Source organism: Lactuca virosa, chromosome 3 (genome assembly GCF_052849685.1).
Source record: "Lactuca virosa cultivar CGN04683 chromosome 3, Lactuca_virosa_CGN04683_v6, whole genome shotgun sequence".
Classification (NCBI taxonomy): Eukaryota; Viridiplantae; Streptophyta; class Magnoliopsida; order Asterales; family Asteraceae; genus Lactuca; species Lactuca virosa.
This window is the reverse complement of record NC_136428.1, coordinates 295,298,965-295,318,893: the sequence shown is the minus strand read 5'-3', so window position 1 is coordinate 295,318,893 and position 19,929 is coordinate 295,298,965. Positions and strand designations below refer to the sequence as shown.

The 19,929-nt window shown below is 33.7% G+C and overlaps 1 protein-coding gene and 1 long non-coding RNA gene across 2 annotated transcripts; both read left to right on the top strand.

Annotated features, from left to right (window-relative positions):
* Nucleotides 1–1,948: 1,948 nt before the first annotated feature.
* Nucleotides 1,949–4,878, top strand: LOC145167285 (uncharacterized). The gene is made up of 4 exons (XR_013741030.1): nt 1,949–2,256; nt 2,716–2,771; nt 4,288–4,373; nt 4,666–4,878. It is a non-coding gene; the product is annotated as an uncharacterized LOC145167285 (long non-coding RNA).
* A 904-nt stretch (nt 4,879–5,782) lies between these two features.
* Nucleotides 5,783–7,619, top strand: LOC145167284 (monolignol oxidoreductase AtBBE-like 15). Its single transcript, XM_079086443.1, has one exon. The coding sequence runs from the start codon at nt 5,967–5,969 to the stop codon at nt 7,545–7,547; it is 1,581 nt and encodes a 526-aa protein (XP_078942569.1). The 5' UTR covers nt 5,783–5,966; the 3' UTR covers nt 7,548–7,619.
* Nucleotides 7,620–19,929: the final 12,310 nt, after the last annotated feature.

Here is a 19,929-nt window from a genome sequence, read left to right as displayed (position 1 = left end):
ATTGTGTACTGTGAATGGATGAATGGCTACATAAAGTCAAAATCAGATTGCGGATCTGCTATGAAATGTTTGGAATGAGAGGTCGTTATGAGGAATGGTACAAAAAGCCATAGATTAATAAGTTATTGCGAAGGAAAACCCAACCTAGTTGACTGGAGATCCCAAGATCTAGGTTCAATGGGACAACCTACTTACATATAACATTTGTGAATCACCGTGGGGGTTAACCCCAACCCATTCCTAAAACAAACAGTGGTGCAGGTTAAGCTTATAGTCGTGGATGATAAATTGGAAATCATCACGGATTAGCTTTTAATGATTATTACAGAATCACCTATATGAGAGAGAAGTGGGGTCGCTTCAAAAGGAATTGTATTGGCACATTCCTAAGAGCTCTAACAGAACCAGGAAAGTGTCCATAACCATATCGGACACATCAATGAGAACCTAACTAGGTCAGGGAGAATCATATGAGACACATATTGATTATTTACACAAACGGAAAAACAGTTCAAGGACATCGAGTCTACTGGTACGCTAGTAAAATAAATATGTATCTTAAGGGAAGGTTCAAAGGGTAACACCTACCTATCCTATGCATGATTCAACTGTTGGATTTTATCTAGGTAGCTTGAAAATGTTTGATCAATTTTCATTCATGTGGGGGATTGTTGGAAAATTGGTATTAACCAAATTTATAAAAATGGGTTTTCCCCATTTTTTAACACGTCCAAAATGGATTTAATATGAATGAGAAATTAATCATTAAAGTAAGGGTGTTGGAAGAAGTAAATAAAAGAGTTTGATGGGTGGGAGAAAGAAAAGAAAAGTTCAGGGACCTTTCTTGCAAATATTTCTCTCTTTCGTAACTGAAATTGTAATCAATATTACAATTTAATTACATATTAACACACATTAATCTTTGTGATTAATAGAGGTGTTTAAATAGCAGGTTATAGAATGTGTAGTATAAATATCATTACTCTACAACCATTTGAGTACACCAAAAAGAATGCAAGAAAACTCTCTTCTTCCCCACTTCATCTTCTTCTTTTTCTAGCTATATTGAGGATATAATCCATGCCAACTGAGGGTTCGGGTGTTCTAGAAAAACCACTTCAAACTGTTGTATCCTAGAAAACAAACATCCGGTAGCGGACAAAATTGTTTTAAGGACAATGTGTTAAACACATGCCTCAGTTTTTCTATTTTCTTTTCTGTTTTCGTACATTACTGGGATGTTTTTCCTAGGCTTTATTCTCTCATCCTTTATAACCATACATCATAAGCGTTAGAATTCCATCTTGATATTATGTCCCTAAGATACCTCTTCTAACATATCAACTTCGATAATAATCCATATGGACTACAAACATGTGATGGATTTGGTTTTAGAAGCCTATAATGAGAAACTAAACCCCCACAACACATTTATAAAGAATTACAAAATTTAGTTTGAATCATGTCAACAGAAAAAAAAAATATGGAAAAAATTGGAGACAGTGAGTGAAGCGACAGCTTCTTAAGTTATGAATTTGGCTATTACATACTAGGTTACAACCCGTGGAAACCACAGGTTTTCCACGGGTAAAATATTTAATAAATAGTTATTAATTATTAGAAAATATTTTTATTGGTTGTTAAATTGTCATTACAACTTCATCGAATTTTATAAAATAAATGTAAAAACCTATTTATGATTCAAATTAAAATAATAAATATTTACAAAATTAATTAAATAAAAACAATATTTAATTACATTACTCTATAAGCAATATTGAAAAATTGTCAATTATCTTAATCTAAAAACAATGTCGCCTGCAAAAATTATAATTTTTAAGGGAATAAGATAATATTAGTTAAAAAATACAGGGGCAATTTATGTAAGGGTATAATGAGTTAATCAAGGAAACAATTTATGTATTGTACTATAATCATGTATATTTTGAATTAGAAGAAAGTCATCGACAATGAAGGAGTATTTTTGTATTTGTCAAATCGAACATCGATTTGAACAAAGGAGGGCAAGAACGCTAGATGACCTGATATCGTTTGATTGTTTCTTCTATATTCATTACGATTTCTTATTAGACAAAATAAACATACATGCAAGAAGATCGTAGCACTTCAAAAGATTGGGAAGAATCAATCTCGCACAGGGGTTCGCATTGTCGGTCTTGATTTTGTGCTACGTGGGAGAAATGGTCTGGTACGATTAAAGTGATGATCCTCCAATTAACCTCCGATGAACAACAGGTAAAAATTTAGTTTTTTTTTTAGAAAATCAAGATACGGTGTTGTGGAATACTTTCCACGGGTATAATTTCAGTATATATACTTTTATTGTGGTGAAAATTTGAATCACTGAATTTTCTCCCGAATCTTTTGAAAAATTTTGTTCGCGCTTTTAGAATATTAGGCTGTTTACGTTAATGGGTTACACTTTCCATTGAAGATTAATTAATTTTGTATGTATACTCATACAAAAGAACCTCCTTGAGTAATTAGATGTAACACATATTGTCGTAATTATGATATGCACAAGCCGAAAATACCATTTTCTCTTGCTACTTCTCCAATCTTTTGAAATCCATGTTACCAAATACCCTTTTCTATAGTTGCTTTATTTTTAATTGAGGATCATAAATGAACTTTATAAGCAACATTCTTTGATTCACAATGCTCTACTTAAGTGCTTATGCTTTCTCATGTTAGGTTATCAATGATCTACTTGATCCAACAGGGCAAAATCTGCATGAGAAGATTAACAGGTTTCTCCATTAACTGACCATAATTACATATTGCATAATCAATTCCTAAACTTTTATCAAATGGCCATTAATATGACATTTATAGCTTGTAGTCTCAAAATTGAGACAATTAACAAAGATACATAAAGTTAACCCATTAGAATTCAAAGTGAATAGGAGCAATATTGGAATATCTTACAATTTTGTCCCTAAAAGGATTTTTCTATCATTTTTTGCCATTGATAATTAATAATGTCTTACAATTTGACACTTTTTCTTATTAATGCAACCTAGCTTATCATTTTTTATATAAATTCATATCTGTCGTTATAGTCTCATTAGCACATGTAAATTTAGGACAACAATGCTTACTGTAAAAACAGCATGTAAATTCTCCAAATGCATGTGTAATATACATGAAATGGTAATATACTTCAAAAATATGTTGTCATTTCATGTAAATTACATGGTTTTTAAGGCAAGGGTAGAAGTGTCAAGCTATTAACAATCTTATATTACAAACAGAAAATATCACATATAATGGGAATTTTTTGAAATAAAATGGATAGTTTTTGCATTATTTTACAAGACATACACACAGGAATGTTATAAGAAACATAAAAAATGGAAGTATGTTTATAATTTTTGCATTTAGCCCAAACTTAAAAAGATAAAATCAAGGAAAAAAGGACAAACGCATGAAAGTGCATTGTTGGAAAAAGGGATTTTTGTTTCATAAAAAAAAAGCAATGTAGTTTCACGTCATGTGGTCCTCTTCTCTTAATTTTAGCAAAAAACAGCAATGTACTTTTAAAGTACGTTGCTATAATCGACAAGAATGGTTTTTGTACCTGTTTTATGAAATAAAAAACTAAAAATATTAAGAATTGAAATAAGCATCTGTTTAATGTAAAAAAAATTGTAATAATTACGATGTTTATTAGATTGTCAACATATAAAGAAAAATAGTACTCTTATGTCGTCTTTAGCTAACTCACCGGCTCGAGTCTTAATCACCTTGCATTTTACTTACTATCTTTGACCCTACAATGATAAGCATCTCTAACAATATACTTAAAACAATCAAATGTCCTTTAATCAATTTGTTCAAGTGATGTGTTTTGACGATCTATCTTGACTTTGTAGCTTTTCACAAGAAAACATATACACACACAACATACATTGCATGTGATGTTGTGTGTGTATGTATTTGTGTACCTCTGTTACACAAAAAGTTTAATGTTAAGGACTATCCATACAATGCTATTGTATGTGTATTAACGATAGTTTGTTGTCCATTTTCGGGTTTTCTTGAAAATACTTTGATACAAAACACAATAGAAAGACACACAACTAACACAACATACGTATATGACAGAAAACATTTACACACACAACATGTGTACATAGTACAATAGAAACAAAAATCACATCCAAAGAAGAAACGATAGAAACAGAACATGTAAGAATGCATAAATGGTTTGATTTAACAAAGGTTAATGTTACCTGATGTTTTTTCTTGTTTAATATGATACAGCTTCGAAGAAATGAAGTAAAATCATATTCCAAGAGATGATCAGAGTGAGAAGAAAGAGACGTAAAGGATATAGAAAATAGAAAAAGGTGATATTTATTGGAATTTTAGAGATTATGATAATCTTTAGTAGCCATAATTTAAGGGATTCTTATTTCAAATCAGTGAAAATTATAAGAGTTCAAATTTCAAATCCCTATAACAATGGTAAAAAAATCGGGTATATAAAAATGAGATTATATAGTTTCTAGATATAATCAGAAAAGTTTTGAAAATTCTGTGTGTTGAATTTATTTTAACCTTTAATTCGCTTAAAATCAGCAAATTGTTATGAGGATCATAAATTTCGTTTGTAACTGTATATTCAATTTCCAAATGCAGGTTATAAGAGGCATAAACGAAGAAGGGGTATATCAGTAATTTTACTTTTTCAGAAAAAATGTTGTAGAATGGACCTGTGGCATAGAGGGATTCTTTTATTAGATAGAGAGATTATTATGAATAAAGTTGTAGTTGTAATGTTCTTATCTAGTCCGTAAAGGAGGTTTTGGCGTCCTTTGAAAAAGAGAACACACTTCGAGTTTTTTTTTTCTTCTTTTTATGATAAAGTATAATTATATATATATATATATATATATATATATATATATATATATATATATATATATATATATATTTCAATGAGTATAATTCTTTTATTACATTAAATAAACAAATAAAATATTTTTGTTTGAATAATGTTTGTATCTCAACTTTTAAAAACTTATTTGTAAAGTCAAATTAGACAGTTTATTTCGCATATTAATATCTTGAGTAAATGATTGAAATCGTTCCTATGACTTGGCCAAATTTGTACGTTTGGTCCCTAACTTTTTTTGCACTCAGATCGTCCCTGTGGTTTGATTTTGTTGTATTTTTCGTTCGTCACATACATAAAGTTAGGGGTCAAATGTGCAATTTTGACCAAACCATAGGGAAGAAAACCTCAACAAAATCAAACCACAGGGACGATCCGAGTGTAAAAAAAAAAGTTAGGGACCAAACATATAATTTTGACAAAATAGGAACCAAGTAATTTACTCTAATATATTTAAGCCTGTGTTTACACATATCTATAAATATTTACCTTTAAGCCCGTGTTTGCACATCTATAAATATTTGTTATTCTAATCACTTAATTCTTTGTTAATAATGCAAATTGAACTACAAATATCTCATAAGTTTGATTTATTTTCCATAATTTGTGAAACAAATTTATGTTACTTTTTTTTTGTTCATAAAATTCACTGTCTACAAGAAATAAAAACTTTATGCCGACTAAAAGCGATCATATTTTGTAAATAGATTTTATCTTGGAAGTTTGAGGCAGTTGTGTTGCATGTTTGATATATAAAAAGCACTTTCAATGTTTAATACGTGTATGAATGGATAACTTTTACACGAAACCCATGTGTATCTTGAAACAATGAAAAGTACTATAAGATAAGGATTTTGTTCAAAATCAAACCTCTTTTCCGGCATGAGGTTAGAGGCTGCTTTCAGAAACCCTCAAAGTCAAACTTTCATTCCCAATTCAGCTTCTTATGGGGATGCTCTCCACATAACCTGCAACAAGTAGCCAAAGAATCTTGAGTGCTTATATCTATATATCTTCTCATATCCTTTTTCCTACACGAAAACAAATGAAGCTTAAAACACCGTATTTTTTCTTAATCCTCTTCTTCTTAGTGCTAAGTGAAGATCAAGTTGTATCAACGAATACCAATGGTGACTTTCTTGAGTGCGTTATTCATAATTCTGATAACTCAACCTCAATCTCTGAAGTCATTTACACCCAGAATAACTCCTCATACACATCTGTTTTACAATTCTCCATGAACAATTTAAGATTCAGGTCACCTTCAACTCCAAAACCTCTCTTCATCATTACACCAGTTGATGAATCCCAAATCCAAACAGTCGTTCACTGCTCCAAGAACCATGGAATTGAGATCCGAACTCGTAGTGGAGGCCATGACTTTGAAGGGTTATCTTACGTTTCACAACTCCCATTTGTGATTCTTGATCTTATAAATCTAAGATCCATCACAATCGACACTCAAAGCGCCACCGCGTGGGTTCAAGCTGGGGCAACTCTACGTGAACTCTACTATGCAATTGCACAGAACAGTCGGAATCTTGGATTCCCTGGAGGTGTATGGTATGCATTAGGCCTTGGTGGACACGTTTCCGGTGGAGGGTATGGTGCAATGAGAAGGAAATATGGCCTTGCAGCCGACAATGTCATCGATGCTCAATTCATCAATGTACATGGAAAGATTCTTAATAGAAAAACAATGGGGGAGGATCTTTTTTGGGCTATTAGAGGTGGAGGAGGTTCTAGCTTCGGAATCATTCTTTCATGGAAGATAAAGCTAGTTCCTGTCCCGGAAACTGTGACCGTATCCACAATCGCCAGGACTTTGGAGCAAAATCTAACCAAAATTATCCACAAATGGCAATACGTTGCACCCAAGATTCACAAAGATCTTGACATTAGGGTCTTAATGTTCAGTGTGATCGATCCAAACACGGGAAACCGAACAATAAGAGCAACTTTTGAAACACTTTTCCTCGGTGGGATTGACAGATTACTTCAACTGATGGAATTAGAATTCCCGGAATTGGGTTTGAAAAGAGAAGACTGTACCGAAATGAGCTGGATTGAATCCGTGGTAATCGGTTCTAGTTTCACAAACGGAGAATCTCCCGAGATACTACTCAAACGAACTGCCATGCCAAAAAATTCCTTCAAAGGGAAATCAGATTTTGCAACACATCCTATTTCAGTAGAGGGATTGGAAGGGTTATGGGAGTTTTATAACGACAAAATAGAAGCAGGAATGGCACTTCTGGTGTTAACACCGTATGGAGGAAAGATGGATGAGATTCCGGAATCGGCAATTCCATTCCCACACAGACTCGGATCATTATATATGATTGAATATCTGGTTGTGTGGGATGGCAATGAAACGTCACCACATATAAGTTGGATTAGAAGCTTATACAACTACATGGCTTCTTATGTTTCTGATTCTCCTAGAGCAGCTTATTTGAACTATAATGATCTTGATTTGGGAGTAGGTGCAACCTATGCTGAAGCAAGTAGTTCTTGGGGTCCCAAGTACTTCAAAATTAATTTCAACAGGCTGGTCAAGGTGAAAACATTAGTTGATCCTAGTAATTTCTTCAAGCATGAGCAAAGCATTCCTACAAGCTTCTAATCTTGACAAACATTAAAACTAGTTGTTCACTCATGCAATGAAGCGGAATAATAACTTTTATTGTAAACCAAATTTCCACGACTCTTTAATAATATATATATATATATATATATATATATATATATATATATATATATATATATATAGAGAGAGAGAGAGAGAGAGAGAGAGAGAGCTAGGTTCAAATGTTTCTAGCAACTATTGTGTGCATGAATGCACCAATAGAAATTTAGGAAAAAATAAATCATTTAAGGGTATTATTGTAATCTTTGCATAGTTATTTATGGTAGATAATTAATATTCCTGATATTACGCAAGAAGCAAAGATAAATTTAGAACATTAGTCCTAAATAGAACACATCATCATTTCTGATCCACCGCTTCTGCTTCTTCTTCTACAATCGATCATCAAGAACCAAACCCTAAATCACGAAAGTCCTCCAAGTCCTCAATATCTCCCTATTATAAGTTATCTCGTCTCCCGGTTGGCTTCTTCTTCTACTCCGCTTCTTCATAACCTAACCCTAAATCATGAAAGTCATCGAACACCACGACCACCACAGCCGCAATAACCCCTAAAATCACCATCTGATTCTGAAGATTCTAAGTTCAAACGATTCTGAAGATTGGCTGCTAATGAGAATCATGCATCTCCATCAATGCCAAGATTGGCTGCTAAGATTGGTTGCTAATCAGAATGAAGGAGATGATGAAGCAGAAGATGATGAATAGGTTTCACAAGCAGAATTCCTCTTCAGCATCGTCTGTTGATTTTAAATCAGGCGAAAAACTCAATTTCAAGTTCTCTAGCCTTCAAGCTCTTCAAGTATATGTCTTTCGTTTTTCATACACACAACTGTTATCTGTTCCTCTTTGTCACTTTAGATGGATTGTCTAAGATCCAGGAATTGCGACGGGGAAAAGTACTGTTTCGAACCTCTTCAAAGCTAATGGATTTCCAGTTGTCGATGCCGACGTCGTCGCCCGTGTAAGACCCCTCACACACACACTACCTCTGGCTCTGTTATTCTATATCTTTCTTTGACTTCCATATTGTGCAAACATTTAAGTAAAACCCAAGTTTTGAAGATACTTTATGATTGCTTCTGTTGTGAAGAGATCTCTATTGAACAATAATTGCTTCTGAAGTAAACATATATCCATTGAACAATAACACTTGAATGTATGAATTACTTAGCCCAGCTTGAGCCGTTTTCCCTTGAATAGTAGGTGATCACAGACATACACGTAAGTACTGATGTGTTTCTTAGCATCACTAATTATTGTAAAGACTCGTGATTTGTATCTTAACACTATGTTCTAACTTAGATAGGCTCTTAACACAACTTGCAGGTGCAAAAAAGGTGGTTTTTTACACCTGGTGGGATAGATACTATCTATTTGGACATTTTTACCCTTTGAGGGTCTTCTTCTTCCTACTTATTGTTCCCTTACGAAGATGCTTTATATATTCTAATTGTTTTTTTTTCTTAGCCACCTTTTGTGTTAACATGATATTTTCATGCATTTATATTTCAAATGTTTTGTTCGTTGGGTATATTCTTGATAATACAAATTCTTTAAGAATATTCAAAACCATTCTACAAGAATAGTTTATTCTGTAAGAATTTTATTGTTGTATTCTTATAGAATTGTAGTTAATTATTTGTATGTTTAATGTGTAGTTGTTACAAGTGTATCGCTACAAAATATTTAGCAATGAATTTGTGATAGAAATGGCTTGAAGAATGGCTTGAAGACCTGATGGGAACGGCTTGAAGAATGAATTAAAGAATGATCACACTCATTGTTTAAGAATGTTGAAATTTTTCAAGAATTATACTTGTTATTCTTTCAGAATGTTGTTATTATTCAATGAATCACAATCATACAATGTAATTATTTGGTATATTATTAGTTCAAGAATCGATTTTGTGTATTCTTTCAGAATGTATTTACTAGTTTATGGTTGACATTCTGTCATTCTGACATAATAAAATCGAAAAATATATTTACTAGTTTATGGTTGGCATTCTATCATTCTGATAGAATAAAATCGGATTTTTAAATTTGAATTAATTTAAAATATTCAGATTTTTAAAAATAAAGGAATTAATTATCCCTAAAAATCCGAAAATTTCCTTTTTTAATATAGGTTAATTGACTAAAATGCCCTTATGCTGAAATTTGTGTGATTATATGTTATATGTTATCCTATTCTAATATCATAGACCCTCAGATCACCTTTGATTATATTCACTACTAGAAAAACAGCCTTTAATGACGCACAAACAATGACACGCAGTGATTTACGATATGCAAAAGCATGCGTCCTAACAATAATGTCATCTCTTATAAATTTTGAAGGATAGAGGACACGCATTTGTGCGTGCCCTAAAATTAGTGTCAAAAAAAACATGGAGGGCGCATATGATAAAATGTGTGTCGTGTGCGCACGTCGCTTTATATTTTTTTCATAAACACGCGTTTTAGAAGCTCGCGGGGGAAATGAAATTCCAAAAGTTTGAAAAGCCGTCATGCTCTCCTCTACCTTCTTTTAATCGTTCTTCTCTCTCTCTCTCTCTCTCTCTCTCACACACAATCAAATACCAAAAAAACCTTCAATCGGAGAGCCACGATGTCTCTCTCACCGTCACTGCTCTTTTCTCCCACAACAGCATCACACCATCACCAAATCTCTGATCTCCGACCGATGTCTCCACCCATTCTCTGCCCCCGCTCTAATTCGCTCAGTCAAATATCCAAAAAACGAACCACGATGCGCTTCTCCTTTCTCCCATACCAGTCGGCAGAAATCAAGGAGTCTCGTGCCTAAAATTCTATATAGGGCCACAAAATCGACTATTGTTGGAACTAAGGTTCTGGTTCTTAGTGAAATCGAAGGTTTTTTGTCACCAGACCATGAAATTGAAATCAAAGGGGTACAGTTGTTGGAACCACGACTATTGTTGGAACTAGGGTTTCGGTTCATAAACCCTCCATCTACTTCTCTCGATCTTTAGTTCCTCAAGTACTTTCTCAGCCTCTCAATCAATGGAAGAGTTGTATCACAACTACAAATTTAGAGTGATCTCCATATCAAGTAGAACAACAGCTCCATTACAGTCAAGGTCTCGAAACTTCATGGTCAATCACCATCAACATTATGCTTCTTTATTTGTTCCATAGGTTCGTCTTCCTTTATTACGAGTTTTATAACCTTTTTAATCGAACTCGATTAGCCCTCGATACCTAATGTTATCTTTTGTGTTGTTGCTTCTGCTCCGTTCTTCTTGAAACCTCCCCACACTCTCATGTCAAATTCGACACTTTTGTCGAAACATAATTTATGATTTCGAGTTGGAAATCAACAGAAATGGCTATGAATGTCTTTGTTATCATATTTGAATCTCATTTTCTCACCAAATATTTACCAAATTGCATCCATATTGGCATTATAGAAAAAGGAACGAGATACATTGGGTATAATTTGTTGTAGATTAGAATATAAACGACACATATTTGTTCACAATGGAGATTAGGTTAAAGCTTTTCAGAACGCAATGGTCGGATCTCATGTATGATTAATCATCTACACTTTAAACCATCGATAATACAAATTGTCAATTTCTTCATCGTCAATTTCGTAACTTATATCTACCTTCCTAAAACATTCTTCCCATTATATGAATGTAGCACTTCAGCGGTTACACTGCTTGTGGCCATGAGCAAGCAGGTGGTAGAGAAGCCCTTGACCAAGATTTTGTAGAAATTTTTGGTGCTGAATCAACAATTGTTCGTTCATAGGTTTACCATTTTTAATCATTCATCTGTTCTTCCCACCATTTTTATTAGGTTCTCAATTTACTTAACACACTTTAGTTCAGTTCTTCTCAGGCACTCATGCCATTACATGTGCCCTATTTGCTTTCTTGAGGCATGTTGATGAGGTACTTAATCTACTCATTTAGAAAGCATAAAATTTATTTATTAATTTTTATTAGCTTTTGGCAGTTGCTAGTGCTCCTTATGATACACTAGAAGACGTCATTGGAATCAGATATGGAAATGGAAATGGTGCTTCTTATCACCTAACGGTTTTGACACCAAACCTATAGGACCTTCCACAAGAAATAGCATTTAGGATACATCAAATACAGTTGGTAGCAGGGTATTTCTCACCTAACTCTTCTAAAAGGTTTTTTTTTGCTGAGATCTCTAGGGTTGCAGTTGACAAGAATATTGTTGCCTATAGAAATCCCATGAGAGGTATGATTATGAAACAGAGAAATTAACTTTTAACTATTAATCTTAATTCTTCCATCTTAATCTCTTAATTAAGCTTATTAACTAAATTTTTTCAGCTGGTCTGTCTTCACCCTGTTCATAATTATGCTATTATTGCATATGACCCTTCTGCCCTTGGAGCCACTGGTGCCATAGTTGTACGAGTTGTTGTACTTCTTCCTGTTGGATTAGGTGTCTAAGCCCATAACTATTTTGGTATGTACATGACCCGATTATGAGCATGGTCCTTTTGGGTTGTCTTCACTCATGCAACTTGATAGGATGACAAGAGAGGAGAGAGTAGAATTTATTATATGAATAATAAATTGGTACTCGAAAATGGTTTTATTAATATATTACAAGTTTAATATATTATTTCGAAATCATATTATTTAATTAGTATTGATCAGAAATTAATTTAGTATTAATTTGGTGATCAAAAGAGACTGATTAATAAAGGGGACTGATATTGCAATTAACTGTTAGTTGCTAGTTGGGTTGATGGACTCCATAGAGTGGAGTGGACGAAATTTATGGGGAAGCCCATAAGATTTCGTCCAAAGGGCTCTAAGGAAGGAGTATATGGGCTGCTTAAGGCTTAAGCAGTCATATTAGGGTTTCCACCTAAAACCCTAGCGGCCACAAGTATTAATAGACCCCGTGATTAAGGGATTTTCGACCAATGCTTCTAAGAGACCCTAAGGACTGAAAATCTTCCCTCTCCTAAAGTCATCTTGTTGCTTGAGTGTTTGTGACTCCATTAGAGGTGAAACACTCGAGGCACTAAGCTTTCAAGAGTCAAGATCAAGAAGGATTGTGATTGTTATTGCTACATAACAATCAAGGTAATGATTCTAACCCTAATCACATGTCAGATTCTGATTTGTATGCTAGTCAATTAGGGTTTATTGCTTTGGTATTCAATGTTGTATGTTTACTTAGAAAAACCTAGATCAAAGCAATTAGGGTTGCATGAACACCATAGGATTGATGTTATGCTCATAACTCAACAGTGGTATCAGAGCCTAGGTCGTTTTTCTAGTCAATAGATGCAAAAGTGAACCACCAAAGTTCAAAAAAATCGAAATTTTGGTCTTCTGCCTGGCAGACTCGCCGAGTCCCTGTATGAACTCGACGGATAGGTCCTACTCGACGAGTTCCGTAGTGGACTCGACGAGTCCAAGGGTCTGGTTCCGGGAATTTCGATTTTCTAGCCAGATTTTGTTGAGGATAATTGCCAAAACTCGTTTTTCTTGCCAAAATCCGATTTTTTAAGTTTGGAATGGTTATCCTCATCAAAATTGATGGATTTAGTTAAATATGGATAATATAGGATTATTATTAGTCATATATTTGACATGGTAAGTTTGAAAAGTTTAAATTTACACCCTTAGGTTTTATAGTTTAAATTTGAACTTAAAAGTTTTAATTCTTGAAATTTAAATAGTTAAACCCAAATGTTTTTAAAGGTTTCAAAACTTGTCCTCAAGTTTTGGAATTTCAAATTTTAATTAAAAAGGTATTAATTTTGAAATATTAAATTCTAAGACCCTAGTATTTTGAAAAGTTCAAATTACACCCTTATGGTTTTATTAAATTAATTAAGTGTTTAATTAAAGGAGATAATTAATAAATCCATAATAATATGGTTTAAGTTAATTTAATTAAAAGTTTAATTTATTAATAGATTAAACCACATAGTATTTTAAAAGTGTAAAATACATCCTCATACTATATAGAATTAAAAGTTTAATATTATATATGTATAAGTAAATGCCAGTCTTACCGTTAGTAGGCCTCATTCACGAAGCTGGTCTATAAGGGGTGTTTAAGGAAATTGCCTATAAAATGGCGATTTATTGGGTACCCACTCTTACCCACCGCACTCTTGACTAGTTGAGGGTCGTTAGCCGAACGGGTAGGATATGACACAACCTTCCATTATAAGTATAATGAAATACGAAGTAACTAAACACTTTTGTAAATTCCCAAATCTTAGTTACTTTAGGCAAAATGTGGAGTAGGTGTTAATCCATGAAATTGCACATTGCACCTTGTTGGTCGTTAGTGGAGCGTGTGTGGTTAACCGGCACACTAATATGGGACCAATGAATGATGGAAATGGGTAGCTTGGTGTTTATCATAGATCAATGGAGCGTGTGTGGTTAACCGACACATTGATTAGGTGATTTGTAACATCGAGAGTACCAAGCTAATTTGCATGGTTATCCACAACTTGTTTGTGATCCTCAGCATCCCAGTCACAAACTTGAAGGGCACAATCGAGATTTAAACATGCCATTGAAAAGTTCAATGAATCTCAAAGGATCTTGGTGTTTCAATTCATTTAAAACCTAATTTTCCATTTTCGTTTTTCATGGTGGAAATTGGTAAATCGTCATTTACCTACCTTCAAATATTCTGCAATTTGGATTACGAAATCCCTCTTTCATATTGTAGGATATTGTGTTGGGTCCTAGCCTTGATATTTCATGTGGGTGTTATATCAAGGATTCCAATCAACTAACTTGAATTTCTCCCGTTTTGTAGATGTCAAAGTCTAACAACTATGGTCTTCCTGAATCCGTTGGAAAAAGTTTTCCGCTTGAAGATGATGTTCCACGATTGGATTGTGGAAATGGAAATCATGCTTCACTTTCGCCACCTCCTCCAATAATTCTCCCTGACCCATGTGTTCGAAGACTTGAAAAGTTCAAGGTCACTCAAGCCCTATTGGCAAAAAGACACAAAGATGGAAAGTCTGTATGTGCTCATATCTTGGATATGAAGTTGCATATTGTTAGATTGGGAATGTTGGGTGTTGATGTCTCAAGGAAGTTGGATGTTGACTTGGTTCTTCAGTCACTTCCCGAATCATATAGTGAGTTCATTGGAGAGTACTATATGATGGACGACGACGTGACCCTTATTGATTTGACTTATTTGCTTATTGCTGCTGAATCAGCGATGATTTGGCACACTGGTCAAGCAAATTTTTCTGGTAAATCAATGTCCCATCCTTCTATGGGAAATGGAAACATTGGAAGTCCAGAAAAGTTTTCTCTACGCAAGAGAAAGGTTGAGTCTGAGATAGTCCCGTGTACCATTCCAGAAGAATCCAGATGTTTCTACTGCAAAAAGAAGGGGCATTGGTTACGAAACTTCCCTGACTACCTGAGAGATCTAAGAGATGGGAGAGTCAAGATGTATGACTCTGCTTCAGGTAAAATCCACTATGTAACTCTATTAAGTTTTCTATTTTAGATTCTTAATACATGATGTGATAAGATTACATTTTGATATTTTGTAGGATCGAAGAAAAGAAAGGAAGCTTAAAGGAAGAAGTAAGTTGAGTCTGATCGTGAAGCAATGGATTTCGATCGCATGATTCGATGGTCGGATTTTTGAGTTGCTGCTTAGAGTTATGATAGATTGCTTAGGAATATGTAATAGCATAGTTTTCATTTGAATTTGCATTGTAAGGACAAGTTTTCCACACCTTTTTATAAATAAACTAAATTTTGAGTTTTGTCTTATTTATATCTCCTTGCAATGTCATTTGTGAAAATTGATGCTTGTGTGTTTCTATTATAAGCAATATTAAGTGGATGTGATTCTTAGTTATGTTATTTATGGTAGTGTCGTAATTTTCCAAATAAGGAAAGATTCTCATCGCCCAAGTTTCAATTGGACATAAACTTGGAATCATACAACTTGTTTTGTGTGATTAATGAGAAGCTTTGTATTTAGGAAATTAAGACTAATTCCTTGACAAGGAGTCGAGTGAAGGACTAATACACATTGTTGTGTATTGGTAAGGTCCACCACAAAATAACAATGAAAAGCTATTCGTCATGTTTTACTAAAGGTTTAGTAAATATGGTTATACTTATAAGATTAAGTGTAATTCTAAAACATTTGAAAAGTTTCAATGTTTGGCAGAACGAATAAGAAGAATCAATTAGGCAGAGAGATAAAAAGTTTCTCCAATCTGAAAAGAAAGGAGAGTACTTTTGTTTTATGATCGTCTTAGAAATTACAGAACCATGTCACAATTAATCCTCTAAGGACAACTTAGTGCACTAGTATGGCTAAGAAGAGGAATCGGGAATTGTTGAAATGGTTAAATTAAAAGGCGAATCATACTTCGTTCCAAAATCAAGTCTTAGAGTCATACTCCAAGATTGTGACTTGAGTGATGCAACTTTAAGAAGGTTTATAACGCTTAACAAATGTGGAGTAGAAAAGTGTCTTAACCTTGTACATTTGAAATTGGTAAATTGTGATGTCTTGGATAAGACAAAGACCAATTAAGACCAATTGTATGAAGTGTTTGTCTTGATAAGAATCCACACTAACTCTTGAATATTTGTTTGTCAATAAATGCTTCTTGACAAGATAATCTTATATGTTAAGAGGTCAGTGGGAGTCTAAATGATCTTGAAATGTTTCAAGAACTAATCAAGCGTAAACCTATTATTAAACACTAGCACACGACTTGAGGTTTGTAACCTATCGTGTTGACATATTCTTGTTTTTGTGCCATTCCAGTTTTAAGTCAACTATGCATATGAGTTCTATGAGTTCTCATTTGACTATATGAAGGCAAGCACCTTGTTCAATGAAAGTGCATTGACTAGTATGGGTGAGCTGCTGAACAACTTGGAAGCAATGGTGGGCACTCGTACTGCCATGAGGAAAGAAATTGAGAATGAACAAGTTCTGTCCATAAGATCTTGGATTTGTCACGAACATTATATTATGATTATGGTTATGACAAATTCACATGGATAGGAACACATACACCATAAAATCTAAGTGGTAAGGTTTCTCTCCGCTTCATGAAAATGATTGTGAGGAAACGCTTTCACTAGGAAGATTTTAAGGAGTTAGCTGTTGTGTAAATTGCATTCTCAAATTCGATTATGATTACGGCATCCCTCTTCATAGTTCGAATTGTGAGATTTGGAAATTAGTTTGAACATTCGAGGCTTATTGCTATAAGTTCTAGAATTGTTTAGACACACATGTGAGCTATCTAAGGAAAGGTGTATGAGTTTGAGAAGCTTAGATAAAGGCTTATCGAAGCATATCATATTAGAAATATGAACTTTGGAAGTCAATAAGTATTGATTTCTAGAAGTCCAACTGTTTTCTGAATACGTGTCAAAGCTAGTGGGAGCATAAATGTTATGCTGGTATGGATATAATTATCATGTTAGTGGGAGCATGATTATTATTTTGCATGTTACAACTTAGCAATATTAATTATAGAAAACAAAAGTTTCAATTCGTAAAGTTGCAAGGGTTCAAAAGTTGTTTTTCTATAATTAAGGGAGATAATATTATACTTCATTTCAAAGTCTAAAAGCTTGGATCGAGAAATTTTAATCAAATTTAGTCAAAGGACATATATGGATGTTATGTTGAAAAGATTCAACATAAAGGAATTCTATATATGGCAATATTATAGCAAGAAACTGGTAAAGTATCACGTTTTTCATTATGAATCGTGTCGCATACGCTTCGGGTATACGATCGATTGCATATGCTGTAATATTCGAACGTTCTAAATTTTCCAAATGCCTAGGGCATTAAGAGGGAAAAATGACTAGAACTGGATTTGACTAAAATAATTAAACAACTGTCAAGGACGATCTAAGGTTCGCCAAGGATTGGTCACTTGTGGGCAGTTGGAAGTATAGTAACGAATGGACCCTAATGACATTATTATGATTAAATATGATTCTATTAATAATGAGTTGTCGTATGGAAAATATGGAAATGTTTCCATATTGGGAGTTGGACGTTAAGAATTTATGTCTAGATTAGAAACTTTTATGCAAGAAGGTTGTTCAAAGTAATGTACTTTGAATGTGAGACTTCATATCTATGTAATTGCCTTGTAACAATCTCCAATATAGCACTTTGTAATTTCATTGGCAAAGTCTTTGTGACTTTAACGCTATGAACTTACGAAAGGATCATTGCATAAAATGTTAAAATCTAACATATTCTAATAGTGGCAAGAATTTTGTATTCTTACACTAACGATAAGGATTTTAGGAATTGTGAAATAAGTATCATTGGAAATGTGTTCAATTGATCTATTGCACAAAGTAAGGACCATAGGTAAACATAGTGTGCATGCTTGGAGCATGGGACAACTGTTGTTATAATTCAAGTAATAAGTTGATTATCCGTAACATTATACAATGAATAATGAGTAATCAATATGGTGATTAAATAAATGTGTTTTATTTATACTCAAAAGTTTGGGGCCATATAGGATTAGTATTATTCTTGTGTTTCACTTTGCATGTTTTGACTTCCCGAATAATAAGATTATTCAAACTATCCACAGTCGATAAATAATTTGGAAGTCGATATTGAAGCTAGACTGTTATGAATCCGACTGTAGATTGTCTAAAGCGTTTAGAGATTGCAAAAGTATGTTGTAGTGTTCATGAGTACTCCTGAAATAAGATTTGAGTATTGGATTAAACCCACGCTCACTTGAATCACTTCATGGATTTTATCACGAGTGATCAGTGAGACGATAATATCTTATATTCTTGAAACCGAGACATGTAAGTTGTAATTTACAAATCGGTTACACATTGATAATATGTAAACGCACCAGTAACTTGGTTTTATAAAACGTATTATTGTGTATGATTTGATGAGTAGCTACAAGAGAGCATTTGATTCGAAGTTTATCCGTTCCTTTTACCCAAAGTGGGATAAAAGCGATATATGTGGGCCCCTCGATGATTTAGTGATGACACCCCTAAGTGCTTGGCCAAGCCTGGACTAAGTTGATGTGTTCAATTGTAGTCTGTTGTCAGTCGTCATAAATCGGAAATCGGGAAACAACAGAATGATTAAAATCCATGTCTCAGTTTATACGATATCTATAATGGAGGAATATATGATCCATTATCTAAAGGACGCGTTACTGATAAGATCAGAGTTGCCAACGGCTTTTGAAAGCTACGATTGTTGATCAGGTTCTGAAGTCATATACAAAATAGTTATTAGACTTATCCAAGTGGGAGACTATTGGATTAGGTATCTAAGCCCATAACTATTTTGGTATGTACTTGACCCGATTATGAGCATGGTCCTTTTGGGTTGCCTTCACTCATGCAACTTGATAGGATGACAATAGGAGAGAGAGTATAATTTATTATATGAATAATAAATTGGTACTCGAAAATGGTTCTATTAATATATTACAAGTTTAATATATTATTTGGAAATCATATTATTTAATTAGCATTGATCAGAAATTAATTTAGTATTAATTTGGTGATCAAAAGAGACTGATTAAATAAAGGGACTGATATTGCAATTAACTGTTAGTTGCTAGTTAGGCTAATGGACTCCATATAGTGGAGTTGACAAAATTTATGGGGAAGCCCATAAGATTTTGTCCAAAGGGCTCTAAGGAAGGAGTCCATGGGCTGCTTAAGGCTTAAGCAGTCATATTAGGGTTTTCACCTAAAACTCTAGCGGCCACAAGTATAAATAGACCCCATGATTAAGGGATTTTCGGCCAATGCTTCTAAGAGACCCTAAGGACCAAAAATCTTCCCTGTCCTAAAGTCATCTTCTTTCTTGAGTGTTTGTGACTCCATTAGAGGTGCAACACTTGAGGCACTAAGCTTTCAAGAGTCAAGATCAAGAAGGATTGTGATTGTTATTGCTACATAACAATCAAGGTAATGATTCTAACCCTAATCACATGTCAGTTTCAGATTTGTATGCTAGTTAATTAGGGTTTATTGCTTTGGTATTCAATGTTGTATGTTTAGTTAGAAAAACCTAGATCAAAGCAATTAGGGTTGCATGAACACCAGAGGATTGATGTTATGCTCATAACCCAATACTTCCTGGTAGGCAAATTTACATAATCTCATTGGTGGCCATTTTTCGTATGAAAAATAATCGTAACACTTATGGAGAATTGTGTGTAAACTTGTCTGAGTTCTGATCATATTTAGTATTTCAAAAAGGTTTCATTTCATTTTTATTTCCTGCCCACTTCAAATTCTATGTATTTATATATCTTTCACACCACACATCTCTCTGA

Coding starts and splice junctions, on each gene's coding strand:
- LOC145167284 (XM_079086443.1), top strand. CDS start 5,967: ATGAAGCTTAAAACACCGTATTTTTTCTTAATCCTCTTCTTCTTAGTG.